Source organism: Cariama cristata, unplaced genomic scaffold (genome assembly GCF_000690535.1).
Source record: "Cariama cristata isolate BGI_N322 unplaced genomic scaffold, ASM69053v1 scaffold37946, whole genome shotgun sequence".
NCBI lineage: Eukaryota > Metazoa > Chordata > Aves > Cariamiformes > Cariamidae > Cariama > Cariama cristata.
Window position 1 is genome coordinate 22,132 of NW_009621035.1, and position 17,887 is coordinate 40,018.

Consider the following 17,887-nt stretch of genomic DNA (forward strand, 5'->3'; position numbering starts at 1 on the left):
TGAGGAAGGTGGTTATAAATAATGTCCCACAGTGACCTATATAGTTAAAATGTGATCATTTAAATGTGATTATTTAAACGCCATGCTGCTGTTAATATTTGGGGAAAAAGTAATAAAATCTTTGGGTACTTTTGCTATGAGTTCCTTAGCAAAGAAGTCCCTCCTTTCCCCGTGAGCTCTGGGGAACATGTTACTCGCTACGATAATTCAGAATAGAATTCCTCACGTAGCAGTGGGGGGATGGCGTAAGAAGCTGTTTGCTGGAATGGGTGACAAGGAATGTGGTTCGTACCAGGACTTGATTAAAGTTACCTTTATTGGTGATATCTTGTGTCGAGATATGTCATAACATACTCTGATTATTTCTGTAAGAGTGAAAATCATTTTCTTCCTTCCCCACCCAAAAAGCTACCTTAGTAAAATATAACTTGAAGCTGATTAAAAATAAAAGAAACAACTGAAAGGATAAAATAGTTAGCAGTGTTACAGAGGTGCTTAAGGGTATCGTATTAGAGGCTGAGAAAAAAAATATATGTAATGAAAAGAACCAAATCCCCTTGAACAGGGCAGTCTCCTGAGGAAAATGAGCACTCTTCCCATTGGGATAGGACCAGTTGCTCTGCTTTGAACATGCTTGTATCTTCTGTAGAGCTGGTTTTATTACAGATTGCAGCAGATGTTTTGGGTTATGGATGGGATGGAGAAAGCACCCGATTGTTTTGTCAGTCTTTAGGGGTAAACGTACAGCTGCTTCTCCAAAAAAGAGGCAATTTGTGTGATTTGGGGGATAAACTGCTGTTAAATGGAAAACTGCAGCGGTAGCTCATAACTCAGTCCAGGATGCAGATTTTACGCCTGAAGAAAATGTCATTTAATTTAAGGGGAAATCCTTTCAGGAGCATGATGATTGGTGTTAAAAAAGGAAGAAAAACCGCAATGCAGTAAAGTTACAGGAATCCCACAGAAAGTGTGATGATTTAGCTGGCTGCCAGCCTGGCAGGAGTTCCCAGCTCTCTTCACAGCCAGAGTACCAAAAAGAAAACCATGTCTATCATGCACATAACTGGTGTCGTGTGTTCATGTCTCCAATTCAAAGTGTGGTGCTTGGTACCATCCTAGTCCTGAATCTCTTAATGTAAATGTCATCATTTTCATGGTCTGGGGTGCTTGTTATGTACAAGTTAGTGTTGAGACTAATGCCACTGGGAGTCCTTGGCTGCTGGATGAGTTGCATAATGAAACACAGTTGTTTTTTGAAGTAGTTCAAATACTGAAGGTGGCACAAAAGCTTCAAGTGGCATTTTGAGTACCAAAAATGATGCATGTTATGTTTAGCTTTGGGCAGATTTTCAGAAAGGAAGTCATGCCACTATTAATAACATAGCAGGAAGTGTGACAGACTCAAAGCAACATACTTCTTAAACCCTGAATAGCCTCTTCCTTTCTCTCTGTCTCATCTCTAGAGCGCCAGCTTACAGAGGCCTGTTATTCCCACAGAATTTGGTGCTAAAGTTCCAACAAATATTCGTCAAAGATATCTCAATCTCTTCATTGATGAGTGCCTGAAATTCTGCTCCTCCTCCCAGGAAGCGTTTGACAAGGTCTGTACTGATGCTTGCTTCTTATGAATAAAGTCTGCAGCAGAGAATAACATCCTCTGCCTTGGCTAAGATCTTCTGAAATTGCAGCAAACTCCGAAAACTCTCCTATCCGCATATAATTCTGTAGAGGAAACTGGCATTAAATAATTCCAGACTGGACAACAGAAAGTATAATTCCAGTGGGGGTTTCCAGTAGGAAATCCTGTCTTTCCCTTCATTCGGAAAGCACGCATGATCTTTTTAATAACCCCAGCAGAGAGACGTAGGGGAATGTGCATTATGATCAAGCTGGACAAGAAAGGCCTTTTGCTGTGGTACAGCAGCAAACACCTCCTGGAATCTAAGTGTTCAGCACAGGTAAGTGTTTGAGATAGATGGAATTGGTAAAACTTGCTGCTTATGAAGACTTTTAAAGGAAGCTTTTAAGGAGCCTCCTAGCAGTGGGGAATCATATAGTAGGATTTCCAAAAGTAGAGTTGAGAAAGTAATACATTTTATTGGAAAACTTTGGCCATTAATGTTAGTTGGGTACATATGGGACATTATGTGGTGTGTTTTGTAACCAAAGCAGATGCCACAAGGATTTCTTTTGTGGGATTTCACCTTCACAGCTCGCTAGGGGGAATGTTCCTGTTGTATCCAAGGAAGTGACCATTTGCCAAACTTCCTTGTCTTGCCAGTTAAAATCTTGCACTGCCACTGAAGTGGGGAAAACAGCTTTTCCCAGGCAGTTCCAGAACTGCTTTGTTAATCTGTCAGGGAAGGTTTAACGTGAAAATGCTTCTTCCAGCACTTTGTTTAAGATACAATTACTTTTTTTTTCTCTTACTCACCTAAGCAGGCCCCAGAACCAGTATATATTTGTGCCATGTTCCACTTTATTACTTGATTCCTTGACAGGCAAGGGTGGTTTGGTTTTTTTTCTATGATACTTGGATTCTGTATTTTAAGAGCCAAACGTTTCTTTTCTCCAAAAGCAGTAGTGGAAGGAGAGTATGTAGTAATGAATTGCATTGTTTGCAGGCTCTGTCAGAAGAGAAGGTGGCTTATGAACGTAGCACCAGTCGCAACATCTACCTGAATGTGGCAGTGAACACCTTAAAGAAGCTCCGAAGCCTAGTGCCCAATTCCCCGTCCAGTACGAACAGTACGTACCATGTTTGTGGTTTAATAATCAGAGCCCTGCTTGGATTAGAAGCCATGAAGAGAAACTTGTTGAAAAGACAGACCCATTTCTCAGAAGCATTATGCTGAAAGGCAAACAACTCCAGTTAGCTTTTTATAGTCTGGCAAGCTTTAATGGGCCTTCAAGAGGCAAGTCCTACAATGCTTTGTTGGCTGTCTGAACCTAAAGGGAGATAATGCCACATGGATTTTTTTTTTTTAGCACAAGTTCTTTAAAATGAAAAGCCCCGCTAATGGAGTAACTTTCACATGATGCCTTCAAAGTGATAGACTCGTCCATCACCGCAGAAATCTGTTACACACATTAAGCTTCAAGAGAGAAACGAAGAGGGTTAAGACATTTCATTATTGGCTCTCGAGAGGGTACATTAAACAATCAATTTGTGCTGTTCCTGTGAATTTTTTTTTTCCTGGTCTCTTCCCTTTTCTCCCCTCTGTCTTCATTACCTTCATGGCCATTAGTCAGAGCGGCTGAACTTGGGAGGCTGGCCTTTAGGAGAGGGCTGCCAGTTAATGATCAGTAAAAAGCACCTATCTGCCATTATCTGATGTGCTGAGCATATTCTAGAGCTCTGAAGCTCCTTTCTAAAAGAAGTTGAAAGATTCAGCGTGGGAGTCTGGTCTGCAGGGACCTAACAACAAAGCTTCCCACTCTGGGTGGGTGATGCCACCGTGCAGCACATGACTGGGTCGAGTTGCTTCTGTGCTTAGTCCTCTCTTGCTGTTGGTCAGTAGGACGGCTTGCTATGCAGAGTAAGCAGGTAGAGCTATCACAGTTTCCAGGGGAACTGTAAAAATGTCCTTGCTACCTTTAAAAAAAGTTGCTGTTGTGCTGATAGTGCAAACAGAAAGCTCCCTATGGTGGTGGAAGGAAAATGCTAGGCCACCACCTTACATGTGCCAATTTCTGGAGCAGAGCAAGAATGCAAGAGGATAAATGCATTCCTCCTTTTGCCGATGTGTAGTGCCCCAAACTCTAGGACTGAAGTCACTTACTTTTACTCAGCTGAGTACCTGATCTCTGTCCTATTTTGCTGCTTCCCTCTTCTCGCTGCAGAGACAAGTAACAAGAAAGTGGTGTCCCATGAAGCTGTGCTGGGAGGGAAGCTTGCTGCTAAGACAAGCTTTACTCTAAACCGGTCAGGGAGCTTGAGAGCAGAGGATTTAACAGGTAAGACCCTGCTCCTGCGAGGCTGTAACCTGTAAATTATAGCTGGAGGTATAATGCTGTGACTGGAGAGAGCAGGATCTGGCTCTGGTGCATGAAGTGCTGTGATTTATCTGCGGGCCAGTGTTAGGAGTTATTACCTAACTGCGGTATGGCACTGCAGAGTCGCTGGGTTGAATGGTATGCCCCTCTGCTCAGCGCCTTCCTTGCTTCCCCGCTTTGGGCTGCGAGTTCACTGATGTAGTCTGCATGGCTTTGATGTAGCATCGGTAACTGTTCAGAGCTGCCTCTTGTGTTTTGGGTATTACTGAGTTTTGGGCTTTTATTTCTGTCTCGATTTTACTTTAACTTTCTTGCCCTGAAGCAGTACTTTACGATGTGCCTGTCAGATTAAAAGGCAAACTTACAAATATCTCCATCTACTCTGCAGGGCTCAATTTCACATTTACGAATGTCATAGTAAGGTCGTATCGTAGCCAAAGGGTTGTGCCACAAGCATTATTCATGTTGGCTCAAATCGGTTATGGGTGTTTTGGTTGCCAAGAGATGTAGGCAAATTGTTCAGGAGATCAGAGAGGAGACAGAGAGGCCACGGAGCAGAAGGAATTGACATGGAGAAAGCTTAAAAGGGCCTGTATAGCTCAGCTAAGCAACATCAAAGAGTACGCAGCAATATTGGAAGGGTTTAACGTAGCAGCGAAAGAATAGATATTGAGCAGAGTGCAAGAAGTTACAATTATTCTGTGAAATGAAACGAGCAGCCTGAAATCAACAGCAGGAAGAAAGCTTCAGATAATGAATTTTTTAGCTAGCTGTGGGTGGCCTTTGAGGGGTATTCTTTGGGCTGTGTTACAAATTATCAGTTAAAGCATTTAAAACATTAAAATGGGAAAAGTCTCACGTTGGTAACAAAAAGGCCTGAAGATGGACCCTTTGGAAGAATTCTGTTTCAGCTGTGTTTTCCAGACTGAATGCTGGTTGTTGAAGAGGTTAAAAATCAGCTTGTGCACCAGTGACCAGATCTTAAAAAATACTGCCCTGACACCTATTTCCCCGTCAATCCTGAACAAAGGCAGCAGAAGCAAGTTCAAAATAGTGGGAGTCCCTGCCAGGAGGCTTGATAAAGCAAAAAACAGTAAGAGAAACAGCCCCTACTTAAGTGATCTGGCTTCAACATTGTCTTTGTGTGCAGGAGCTGCCTTGTACCGGCGACTAAAGGAGTATCTCATGACTGAGGAGCAACTAAAGGAAAATGGTTATCCAATGCCTCACCCAGAGAAGCCTGGGCGTGCTGTCCTCTTCACTGCAGAGGAGAAGAAAACCATTGACTGTAAGCTTTGCTGGCTCTTCCCTTATGCAAGATTTGCTAGATATGTTACAGCTGGAGATGCCTGTCCTGCTTGCAACTGGTCTTTTTGCATAAAGATGTTGTTGGTCTCAGTGTGGAGCCAATTTGCTCCTGTTGTTATGGGTCTCCTTGGCTGTGACTTCTGTCTCTGCAGGCCAGCTGGCTGCGGAGGACAGGAGTGTAGCTGCCGAAGTTTGCTGCCTTTCTCAAGGACGAGTTTCTTCAGCTTGCATGTCACAAGAATGTTATCTTTGTCACAATGTTTATATAGTTTGTGGCATGTGGGGCTGTGAGGCTGAGTGAGGTTTCTAATTGCTGCCAAAGAATACAAATTGGCCAGGTTGCCTCCCTGGACAAGCTGCCTTTGGCCACCCCACGTAAGGGCACATTTTTTGCACTTGCTTACTCAGTGCCGGTTTTGACTCCAAGTTTGTTGCAGTAACTTGGAGGCTGCATCTGATGACGCTCCCCTCTTCCAGGGGAAGGACTTTTTTGTGTCCCTGTGCATATGAACTGCTGTTCTGGTGGGATATGGACCGACATTGGGCCAGGCTGGTTTTGCAGTGGGTTGTGCCTTGCTCGTTTGGATTGCACGTTTTTTTGCTTGTTCTCTTGACAGCGCTGGGCCAAGTAGTTCCCGAAAGCCCTTTCTGCAACTGGACAAAATGATCCCCCAGGTTTCCTCAGGACAGGATCGAGTCCTCCTCTGTCTGAATTTTCTGAGCTCCTGTAGCAGGTTTTATGCTTCTCAAACGCTGATTAGAGCAGGCTGTGGTGCACCAGGGATAAAACACATACTTAGGATATATTTTGAGATGCCTTGCCACACTCCTCTGAGCATCTCTTTGGAGAGACCTTGCTAAAGTGTGTTAAGTGCTCATCCGTGTTAACACCTTGTGTCTACATTTGTCCTGTGGTTGCTGAAGCAACCTATACGAAAGCTCTTTTGCATTAACACTGTCAAGTACTGTATTTGTTGGAGCCCTTTTCTCCAGTTAACCAGCCAGCTCCTTTATACGATTCTGCGATCATGTTCCTGGTACTGTTTCTGTAGTTTCCTACAGATGTTGCAGAATCTTTGAATTTCTTCTTATTTAACTAAAGCTGTTGCTGGTCTGTTAATGCTGCGGCCATGGTCAATGGACAGAAATGGTCTAGACTGGTGTTATGCAGAGCTGAGAACATGCTAGCAGCTTAAATGCTCACACTAGAACTTAGGGAATTGCATGGAGATCAGAAGCACAACAGTCAACACCTTTACTGTGTTTTTTTGCATTTCCCTTCTGTCATCTGTGCTTGTACTGCCCACAATTCAGAGGAGAGAGAGGTCCATAACTGCCCCCTCGGTGGGTCAGGCTGGGCTGCAAGCGTTCCCTTTTTTAGATGCTGGAGAATTGTTACAGAAAAAGCTGTGCCCAGGAAGAACTAGAATGTCATTTGGAAGTGACAAGGCACAGATCCCCTGGAAACCGGGCTTCATTAGCTCTGATGTCCAAAGAATGACTTATTTATCCTGTTCTTAAAATAACTGTGTTAGATTACAACATAATTTGCTGTGGATGGAGAAACAATGCAGCAAATGTTGATGTGATCTGTGTTGGAGCTGATGTTGTGCACCAAAACCAGTAGGGAGTCTTATGTTTGCCTCTGAGAAGTGTTTGGGAGGCAAATTCTGCAGGACTGCATTTTCAGAGGGATTGTTGTGTGAGTTAATGGGAGTTTGAAACAACATTTGGAGTCCTTTTTAACAGGAAAATTTGTTTCACCAGTGTTTGGGGCTTGAGTGATTCTGATTTACTTGTGCTTTGGCCAAGTTTAACAGGTGAAGGATTTTTAGTGACTTGACTCTTGCTTCTCTCTTCTCTTAAAGCCTCCTGCCGGATTTGTTGTCGCTGTGGCACTGAGTACATGGTCTCAGCCTCTGGAAACTGCATTCGCAAAGAGGAGTGTGTCCATCACTGGGGAAGGCTACGCAAGCAGAGAGGTATATCTCTTCAAAGAGGGCTTAGTCACACGCTAGCTGTGCTCTAGCTCCGGACAGAGGCTACCTCAGGTTTGAGTTGCTGTGGAACATTTTGTGGCTGTTGGGGCTTGTCACGCTGACAGGTTGTGACAGTTCCTAGTTTTGTCACAGGGTGGCCCTGCTGCTGCTGAAATAGCCTTGCAAAGAGCTGCTGGGACCGAAAATGTGACACTGGGGCTGGAGCAAAGGTTGTTCATCTTTCTGTTTTAAAAAAAAAAGTAAAACAAAATAAAAATTTAAAAAAAAAAAACCCACACCTTCCTGTGCCTTTTGAAAAAATCAGTCTTTTTAGGAGGCTGACTTGGGAGCACTAGACATTTGTCACTGCCCAGGAGAGTTTACTGGTCTTGTTTGAATTCATTTGCAGCAAGACAGTAACCTAGTTTGAGCTCTGCTGTGGTTTTCCATCAGAGCATCTAGGTGGCTTCTGGAGTTTGTCTGGCTGAGTATGAGAGAGTTAAACTCTTTAGATCGCTGTGTGTGAATCCATACTTATTTTTCCCTTTTGTTTCACACATTATTGTTGCTGTGCTTATCCAGGGTATCTCTGCATGTGAGAGCTAAAGTTTAGGTCTCTTGTTAACAGGACTCTTCTCTGACTCTTATCTCTTCTTGCTCTTTCAGTGCCAGGTGGATGGGAAACTCATTACAGCTGCTGCTCAGGGGCTGTGGGTTCACCAGGCTGCCAGGTTGCTAAAGTAAGTTATTGAGCAACACCTTTTTATTCTCGGTTACATTTGTCCTCTCCTTACGGTGGTGATGGCTGTGTAATTGTTGCTTAAGCCTTTAGAAGAATGGTGGCTTCTCTTAAGGGGGGAAGACAAGTACTTGTTAAATATCTTTTGCTATGCAAAGGTAGGAAAATTCAATGTTTGGCAGGAAGGAGGAGGCTCAGCTGTCTGGAGTGAGGTGGTTTCATTTGTTCTAAGCAAGTGACAGTGGATTAAGCCATGCAGCAAAAGCTCATATACAAACTTCTTTAGGGAAACATTGAAGAAGTGAGAAATAAGGGATTTCCTTTCAAGGAGCAGTCTTGGGGCCTTGACAACAGTGTGCCAAAACCTTTTTCCCATTCTTTCCTTTCCCAGATAACTGTGCTAAGGTAACTTTCTGCTGTAGGCTAAATCTTTTCTTAGTTTTCTGTTTACTGCATGCCCTTTGTTGTATTAAGGGGAGGAACGTTCCCAAGGAGCCTGTTGTAACTCATAAATATTACTTCTCTTGAGGAAGGAGGGGGCGCGAAGGGATCCCAGCGCTAGAAAGCAGAATGAAGAACCTGCTCAGGAATGGAGTTTTGGCCCTTTGATAGAGCTGAACACTGGGATACCTTTGCACAGGTGCTTTAGGGCTTTTTTTTTTTTTCCTTAGGCAAAGGATAGCTGGCTTCTCAGCTTGACATCACTGGTCCTCTCGAACCATTGAGTGAAGGGAGCAATCCATCTTTTGCCTCTCCTTCAGGTCTCTGGGGATGTTCCTCATCACTTGTTTCAGTGGCATTTTTGTATTCGGCAGCTGCCACGCAGGGGAGAGGAGCATGATGAGGAACGAAGTGAGAAGGGATCTAAAAGGGTCATGTCCAGTGGAAGGGGCTCCCAGAGTGTGTCTGTTATAAGGCATCTTCCTGCCCACTACTTGAAAGACCTCAAGCAATACAGGGCCAGCAAGGCTGGCTGTAGGTTCTGGAGAGGTGTGTGCCCTTCTTGTTCTGGCCAAAAACTGTGAATTCTGTGAAGTGAATTCTGGGGCAAAATTCAAGACTTGTTAAAATAGGATGAATTATCTGTATGGACACCATAAAAGCCTGCCCTGCACAGTCTGAAGCATGGATGGGATCAGGCAGGCTGCTACTTCTCCTATTTCTTTTTCATGTGAAATTAGGATCTCTCTTTAATCAGTGTTCCAAAAAACATCCAGCAGGGAAGTCAGGAGAAATTGATGGGGCTATAAAAACATGACTTCTCTACATGTTTTTGCGTGGCTGTTGTAGCCCATAAAACCTCATGGCCTTTTAAGAAACACACAATCTCTCTAATAGCCTCCTACTCAATGAAGCATGCCGCCAGTGCTCCAGGGCTCAGGCATCCTCTCACATCTGCCTCCTAGTTGTGCTGCTACAGATCACTATGTTTCGTCTTTCTTGGTTTTCTCATCCAAATGAGCAAGCTTCACAGCATCTTTTGGTAGATTTAAGGTTGGAGTCCACAGCCTGCTGAGGATGAGAGTGTGCAATGAGATACTGGGATGTTTGGGCTACTGGGGAGCACAGTATCTTTCAGCTTTGAAGGACGGCATTGAAAACAGCAAATATTTGTAAAAAGAAACTGTTCTAAATAACTAGATCTGTAGCTAGTTAGAAAACCATGTCTATGTCTTTTCCTTCCAAATACATTTGAGATGCGCCTGTCTGGATTACACTGCAGTTAGCCAGTGTGGCAGGAGATGGCAGGACGGAGCTGTGCTCGTACGCACCGCTCCCCAGCAGCAAAGTAGTCTGGAGCTGCTGTTCTTTGTGATAACGGAGTCTGCTTCTTTCTGTGGTCTGAAAAACAGAAGCAACTCTTCTGCCCTCCTCTCAGCCAGGAAGAATTGGACAGTTGCATCAACTAGTGCAGGAAAACATCTAAATTTTTTTTTTCTTTCCTTCACTGCCCAGTTATTTTGTATTACAGAGGGAGGGAAGGGGTCAAGCTGCAAGGGAGAGAAACATTTACTATCTGTTGGCCTGGTAATCTGTTCTATGCATTTCTTTAGCAAAACAGTCAGATTCATGGGCATAGATGCAGAATGGACAAGTGTGGCCTCTTGCTCCTAGGAAGCAAGGAACCATGCGGCCTTTGAGCAGTGCTGGCTTTGAACAGGGAGAGATTGAACTCAGTGTTGGCCCAGCTGCCTAGTTAACTTGAAATGATGCAGTTCTCTGTACTCTGGCTGCACCTGCAGTAATAACCTGCGCAAGAAATTACGCAAATCCTTGCTTTGGTTACAAACCTCTGCCTACAGGTTTTAGCTTTACAAGTGGCCTCAGTTCCTCATCTCTCCAGCCTTTCTATCCTGAGACGAGCAAGTACAGTTTGATTCCTTGTAGGATGAGATCTGTGAGAAGCACATGAAGGAGGCTGTACACAGACTGCTGTGATTATGTGCAAATATGTTGAGATTTAGGGATAGATAAAAGTTAAAACAAAAAAACCCCACTGGGGAATAAGGGAGAGTGAGCATCACCTCTGGGTGTGGTGCAGCAGTTTAATTGGATCTAAAACCCCAGTGGTGCACAAAAGGGCAGTTGCAACCTCTGCCTTGCCCTCGATTATGTGTTCCTGCTTCCGCACCGGTGCAGTGGTGCAGGTAACTGGATCAATGCAATCATCCAGTTTAAAACTCCTCCTGCGAAGAAGGCTTTCAGGCTGACCAAGTAAGGTGGGATATGTGGCTGCGGAGGAGAGTGGGAGTGCCTGTTGCAACAGCGGCTTAGTCTTGCATTGGCTTAAGGCACTTGTGAAATTACTCCCTGAGTTTTCCTGCTAACTCGAGGAGCTCTTCTGTGCTGAATCGTGTTGACCGTAGAGCTTTAGCTGGGGATAATGAAGAGTGGAAATGCTTTATTTATTACTTCAAGTGCAGGTAGACAGTAGCTCCTGTTTGTCTGTCAACTGTCTGGTTTTGGAATATAGTGGCTTTTATTTGTATGCACACACTGACATTTCGTGGTACTGCATTACACCAGTTTCTCATGCCGTCTATGGGCTATGATACACCTGATGCTAACGCTCAAACAGGGATGTCTGGGCATGTCTCCGCCGCAAGCTAAACCAGGAACCAGCAGCTGGAGTTAGATCAGTGTAAGATCTCAGTATGACCTTTTCTGAGTAATTCTCCTTCGAATTGAAAGTTGAAAACTACTCGTCCCTAGATGAGTGATGTCTTGCTCCTACATGAGCTGTCAATATGATGCCACCAGCCCTGATCTGGCTTTGGAATTGAGGTTGCACATGGCTATGTTTGCTATTGCGGTGAATTTCTCAGACTGACTGCTAGGCAAAACTTACTCCTTATTAACCTTCAGAAATGATTGAAAAAAATCTTTTTTTTTAAGTGGAAAGTTCCGTTGAATTGGACTTTTTGGATTCTTGTTCCTACCATCAACAATTGTCCCTTTTTTTTCTTTAAGCAACATGTCCATGATGGGCGAAAGGAAAGCCTTGATGGCTTTGTGAAGACTTTTGACAAGTTGCCTACGACTGATGGCTACCCTGGAATCTACGCGTTAGACTGTGAAATGGTGGGTCCGTAACGATAGGGGCAATGCACAAGCAAAATAAAACTTTTTGGGGAAGGCTGAGGCTGTAATACAGGTGGCTGAAGTTTCCTTACCATCTTTCCTTTCTGCTGTGGACTCTAAATCTTATTGGTCCTATACATTTAAATTAGCTCTTACTAATTAGTTTTAGCAATGTGTGTTTCATTTGGGGACTGTGTGCACCCTTGAAAAGCTGTAGCTAGCTCACCAGTATTGAGTGTTTGCTGGCTGGCCTTGCTGCACTAGATGTGCTGCGTTTTGGGAGCTGAATGGCTCCATTGATGCCGTGCTATGGTTGGCATGCGCTTGTCTTCATGTCTGCTCTGTTGCTTGCAGTGCTACACTAAGCAAGGACTGGAGCTGACAAGAGTAACTGTGATCAACTCTGACCTGAAAGTGGTATACGACACCTTTGTCAAACCGGACACCAAGGTGGTGGACTATAACACCAGGTATGGACCGTCTTCCTTGGGTCAAAGATCTGTGCTCAGAATGAGGAACTTAGGGGGAATGGCTGGGAGCACTTGTTGAAAGTCCACTGACCACCCCTTCCTAATGGCTGAGACGCTTTGGGCCTTGAGATGTTTCTTTAGTGAAGGAAGCTCTCCTTTCTGCTCTTGCTCTGCAGATTCTCAGGTGTGACAGAAGAAGACCTGGAGAACACAAGCATCACCCTGCGGGATGTCCAAGCCGTCCTACTGAACATGTTCAGCGCAGATACCATATTGATAGGGCACAGCTTGGAAAGCGACTTATTTGCACTAAAGGTAACTTGCGTGTCTTGCGTTTACATCTCCCTCTGGTTCTTTCCCACCTGGGGTTGTGTTATGTCGTCTTTAAATTTAGGAACTGTTTATGTCCAAGAACCAGGAGGACGCAGTAGATCTGTCTTGTCTCTGAGCCAGTGGGAAGCTGTCTGTGGTGGAAGAGCAAAAGAGAGGGTCATGTGTGTCACTTGTGGTGTCACCCCAGTTTTTAGTGACTGGTGCTGCCCAGGGTGACAGACCACTCTGGAGGTGACTGGGGGGCATGAATAGAGCAGGGCTGGTTGGAAGGACTGATCTCGAACCATTTGCCTTTCACTCCTGCCATATAGTCAGGAATCCTCTGTTGGTGTCAGCATCCTTTGACTGGCTTGAAGATGTGCTCAGCCAGGGTCAGGGCATGAACAGGGAAGGCTCTGGAGTCCCCTGTGCCCTCTGGATGTCCACAGTAACTGTTTTAGAAACAGGAGAAGCATCTTCGTTGTCTCTGCCACTGGAGAGAATTCTCATGGTTTCTCTTCTAATGTTAAAATGTCTGTTTTCTCTGAGTGAGGTGCTCTGCCTGGTTTGCTGTGATTTGTGGAGTTACTTTGATCAAGCTATTTTGACCTTTCATCTCTCTTGTTTCCTGCCTGGCCCTCATCAGTCTAGCCTGCACATCTCTCGGCCATCTCTGCTGTTCTGTGAGGGAGGTCTGTCCTCTCCCCTTGCACTTGGAACACGGATCCCCAGGGCCTTGTCCAGGGTCACCAAGAAAGCATGCAGCAGGCAGGAACTGAGTATTTAGTCTGTGCTCACAAGCCAGAACTCCCTCCAGCCATTCTTCATCATGCAGCTTCTTTGATGAAGAAGCTGTGGCTGCCAACTCACGGTGATGGTTTGGAAGCAGGAGGTCTGAATGCCTGCAAAGCACTTTACCTCTCCATGGCACCCTTTCTCCCAGCCTCTCAGAGAGTTCATCATCATCATAAAAAAATTATTTACAGTTTTATCAGCAGGAGATGACTGCATTGGCCTCTTGGAGGCATGATTTTCTCTTAGCATCACAGACACTGCCAAGAGAACGAACCCGAGAGCAATATAGCAGAGCGTGACAGGCAGTGGCATGTCAAGTCGTAATGTCTGAAGGCTGTGGCAGTAAAGTCGACATCTCGCTAATGGCCATGGCAAGCTCCAAATGGTGATAGCATTTCAATTTTTATTTAAAGCTATATTATCCTGTTTCCTCAGTCTTCCTGATCTACATAAGTAATTATCATTGTGCCTGGGTGGGTGCCAAACTTGACGGCAGTCTAGGAGAGATTATCCATAATGTTGGCAGTTTTATACTCCAAAGAGTGTAGCAGGTTGTTTCTGTTAAACTGCAGCTGTTCTCAGGCATTTACAGAGCTGAGCTATGAAACTATTAATGACGAAGTTACGGATTGTCACGCAACATTAGCTGGTGCCTCGGAAGAGTCAAGGCAGATGAGGAGACTGGATTATCAGGGTCCTGTCTGAATCATCCTGTGTCGAGACTTGCAGAGCTGTCTTTTGGTCAGGCATACAGGTTTATCTCTTAGACCTTGCATTTTATTCCTGTACTCAAGATGTGGGACTGCCTTCGTCCACATTCCTTTAGCTCTCACTGAACACGTTATTCTTGGCAACAGAGGATTAATTTTGCCTTAGCCTGAGAGTAAGAAATTAGTATTTAAAACAAAGCCAGCTTTACGCTGTGTCTGTGGACTCCATCAGATGTGACCTTTTGGTCCTTCACAGGGCCCCTTGGTGCAGGGTAGGTAGCGTGTTGACCTGTTCAGCATCCTCAGTTCCTCCAGCGTTAATGACACTTCATACCTAGAGGACAGCAAACCTCTTGCCTCTCCTGTGTGCCCAAGCACTTTGACCCAGACACGGGACCAGCCAGGGCCTCCCTCCCATCCACTGTGTAGTTCCTTACGCCCAGAAGTACAAGATCTCCTTGTGTCATTTAATCCTTGCTAAGCCGGTGCTGGGTAAAAACTTCCTGTTGACTCAGTGTTGACAGACTGGCAGTTTTGAGGTTGGTTTGCAGCTTGAAGGTTAGGGCTTTTCTGTAGAAGCAGTGTGATGTACAATGAGTTAGGTACAGTTTTGACTTGCCCATCCTTCTGTCCACACCTTGAGAAGCAGTTGAAAGGCTTTTACAAGCTTTGTGGGGTCAACTGGTTCCTCAGCTTAGTTTTTCATTGCGAAAGACACTCTCAGAGGTATGCCAGGGTATTAAGGATTGACCTGTCCTGTTGTTTGAGTTACATAAACTGAATCAGCCCTGAATTTCTGCTGCTTTGAATGTGCAGTTAGGCAGGGCTTTGAGGGCAGGTATGTTGGCTGGCAGAGCATTGGGAAGCCTGTGTGCACGCACCTGTCAAGGGGGAGTCATCTTTGGTTCAGCCAGAACTTCTTGCAAGACTGGTTGGGTTGGAGCTTGGCGACAGCGTTATGTAGAACCTAAGAGGCTGACCGGAAGATTGCATTAGTGTGGATAATCCTAAGGAGTGTCTGTCCCTGTGGGAGAGTGAAAATAAGCATGTTTCTTTCCTGCTTCCTCCCTCCAGCTTATCCATGGCACAGTGGTGGATACCGCGATCGTCTTTCCCCACCGGCTGGGTTTGCCTTACAAACGGGCTCTCCGGACGCTGATGGCAGACTACCTCAAGCGCATCATCCAGGACAATGGTGAGACCAATGGTGACCCATCCCACCTGGATGTGGGCTCCTTGGATCTGCCTTCCTCTGCTCTCCCCAAGCCCCATCCTCTTGCTCCTCATCTTTTTATTCCTGCATATAGTGTCTGGCAGTAGCTGTGAATGGGCCAGCACATGAAGTCTCTGCCACAGACAGTTTCACTTTGAACCCTGTTCTGAGAGCCAGAAGCACATGCTGCTTCCCTCTCTCTGCTAAGTGGGGACTGGAGAAGTGGCGTGAGAAGGCCAAAAGTAGCTCTGTCAAGGCCGTGTCGTGCCCTCCCTCCCTTCTCTCTCTGGCAAACTGAGACCAACCTTTCTGTTTGAAGCACGGCATGTTCCTTTCTGTCTTCCTTGAGCACATTGTAAACATACTGCTGGGGAAATCGAGGCCTCTCTGACCAGCTACTCCATAGCCTGAGGGCCTACAGACTAGCAGGACTTCAGCTCTTAATTTAAACAAGGGATCGGTGTCAGGCTGAAGTCCAGCAAAAAATACATCTAGTGAAAATTCTTCTACTTTAAATCCATCGTTGTGGTTCACAGTGATCACAGATGCTTCTGTGGTTGCTGCGGCAGAGGGCAGCGAGCAGCTGGGCCAGCAGTGTCAGGCAGGACCTGGTTTTGGGAGGCCTCCTGCTGTGCTTTGTGCTGTGAGTGGGCAGCCCCCGTGCCGCAGCGGGGCTGCCTGGGCCTAGGTGGTAACCGCCGTCCTTGTCTTTCTGTCCCTAGTGGAAGGGCACGACTCCAGCGAGGATGCCAGAGCTTGCATGGAGCTGATGGTCTGGAAGATCAAAGAAGATGCTAAAGTAAAACGATGACTTGCGCTTTCTCTCTCTCCTGTTCCTCCTCCACCTCTTTGAAGCAGTGCAATAAATGCTCAGAGTAACACTGTCCACCTGTACGCAGCAGCATGCTACCCCAGACTCCCCGTGCACTCGCAGGTATCTATGGGACTTACCGACTGCTGCTGGCGCAGCTGAACGGCAGCAGCTCACTGCTTGCAGGTCCCTGTGTCCAGATAGTGGCTCTCAGATCCTCTTTACTCCACCTGAGGGATACTCTGTGGTACAACAATTGCCTTGTAGGCATGGCAAGGTGGTTTTGAGTAGCACAACCAAAAAGAACTACTTGGTTCCTAGGAGAAGCTTTTAGAAGTAGGTTGGATATGTGCAGAAGGATCTTTCTGGTTCAGTTAAAGGTAGATCTTTTTTCTTTTTTTTTTTTTTTTATTCAAATGTAACTTAAATTGCCTCTGTACTCCAAAGCTGGTAGATTCCCGCAGTGTTTGGAGATGGGGGGGAAATGGAAGAAGGTTGGGCAGGAAGCTGTAAAGTGAGTGGATTGCGTAGCTGGTGTGTGAGTGGCAAGGAGCCGATGGTGAGAGGTGAGGATCAAACACTCTGGGAGGAGATCCTAGTGCAGTCCCACTGTGGAGGAGAAAGCCAGCGTTGCAAGCGAGGGAGGCTGGCTGAGAGCGTGCGGTGGGAGCAGCAGGTCAGAGAAGGATGAGATGGGGTCAGGGGAATTACCGCCTGCTGCGACCCAGGTGATCTCTTCAGCGAGGGCTGGCATCGCTGGTTCTGCAATCGCTGCAAAATGGGGAAACTACAAGTGTCAGTCCTTGCCCAGACCTCAGGGAGCTGTGTGTGTAGTCGTGAGGCAAGGGACAGCGGGACTGGGAGAAACTGAACTCCCAGAGCCAAGCAGCAACTTGCAGCCTTCCAGGGGAAGGAGCCGTGTTGGGGACGACAGTGGTAAGAACAGGCATCGTGTCTTTGTGGGTTAGGACAAGCTACCCTGATACTGAGCTTCCAGCATGTGTCCAGCGAGTTTGTATGTAGGGATCAAGGTTTTTGGGGCGACCTAGGCACAGCTAGGATTGCACCTAAGGGTGGCCCCTAGCAGTCTGCAGGAATCCCCACCAGTCTGTCCCTGATAGCAGGGACTTGATGCAGACAAGAGCAAAAGCAATAGGTAAAAATTATTCTTTTAAACTAGTTTACATGTTGGGTGTTTAAGAAGAACAAAAGACCCCGTTATTGCCTGTCTGGCCTCCCTGGACAAAAGCAACTGTTGAGAGCGTGTCTCTGTCACACTTGCGGTGAGCGGGGACAGGAGCAGAGGCAGACAGGACGGCTCCAGAGGTATCTCTCCACCCGGGCTCCGTTGATGTTGAGGGGCGACAACAGAGCTGATTGAAGTGGTCCTTGAGAGGTGAGGTCTTCTAGCTGAGGTCCAGGCAGCAGCTTAGCCCCATTATTAGAGCAGCGATTGCCTCACCGCTCCCAGGCAGGATTGACGTTGCTTCCCAGTGGTGGCTGGCGTGGTGCTGGGCCCCTGCGTCCCTGGCACGGGCTGGCTGTGTTGCTCCGGTGGCAGTGGGGCAGGGGTTCCTGTCAGCGCTGGGTCCGTCTCTCTCCTTTGTAACCCCACTGGCAGCGCTGGGCTCAGAGTTTGGGGACGTGCTGCCTGTCCCCCAGCACGTCCTGCTGACCTGTCCCACCTCTGGCTCTCCCCATCCCACTGCTCTTCTCAGAGGCGAGGATGTGGCTTCCAGCGCTTGACCTCTCCAGCCTCTCCTGAAGCCACCAGGAGAAGTGGGGACCGTAAAGGCTCCTGTTACTGCTGAGCCCTCCTGTGTTTCCTCTGGCAGGCAGAGGCATGGGCTCCCAGCCTCTTTGTTACCCCAAATATTGGGCCATGCAGCTCCCTGCCGCTCCCCCAGCGCTCCGTAGGGCGCGTCGCACCCAGCTCTCCTTTGCCAAAGCATTGCAGCCGCCCCCTTCCCTG

At 46.5% G+C, this 17,887-nt stretch overlaps 1 protein-coding gene across 1 annotated transcript in view; it reads left to right on the forward strand.

The window, feature by feature from the left end:
- Window positions 1-15,990, forward strand: part of REXO1 (REX1, RNA exonuclease 1 homolog (S. cerevisiae)) — a 32,264-nt gene extending 16,274 nt beyond the window's left edge. The window contains exons 6-16 of the mRNA XM_009701814.1: window positions 1,464-1,601; window positions 2,625-2,748; window positions 3,844-3,957; window positions 5,147-5,284; window positions 7,173-7,286; window positions 7,950-8,023; window positions 11,494-11,604; window positions 11,959-12,074; window positions 12,251-12,389; window positions 14,966-15,086; window positions 15,827-15,990. Of these exons, the coding sequence (XP_009700116.1) occupies window positions 1,464-1,601; window positions 2,625-2,748; window positions 3,844-3,957; window positions 5,147-5,284; window positions 7,173-7,286; window positions 7,950-8,023; window positions 11,494-11,604; window positions 11,959-12,074; window positions 12,251-12,389; window positions 14,966-15,086; window positions 15,827-15,915 (1,278 nt within the window). The 3' untranslated portion in view covers window positions 15,916-15,990. The remainder of the gene's footprint in view (window positions 1-1,463; window positions 1,602-2,624; window positions 2,749-3,843; window positions 3,958-5,146; window positions 5,285-7,172; window positions 7,287-7,949; window positions 8,024-11,493; window positions 11,605-11,958; window positions 12,075-12,250; window positions 12,390-14,965; window positions 15,087-15,826) is intronic.
- The last annotated feature ends 1,897 nt before the right edge of the window (window positions 15,991-17,887 follow it).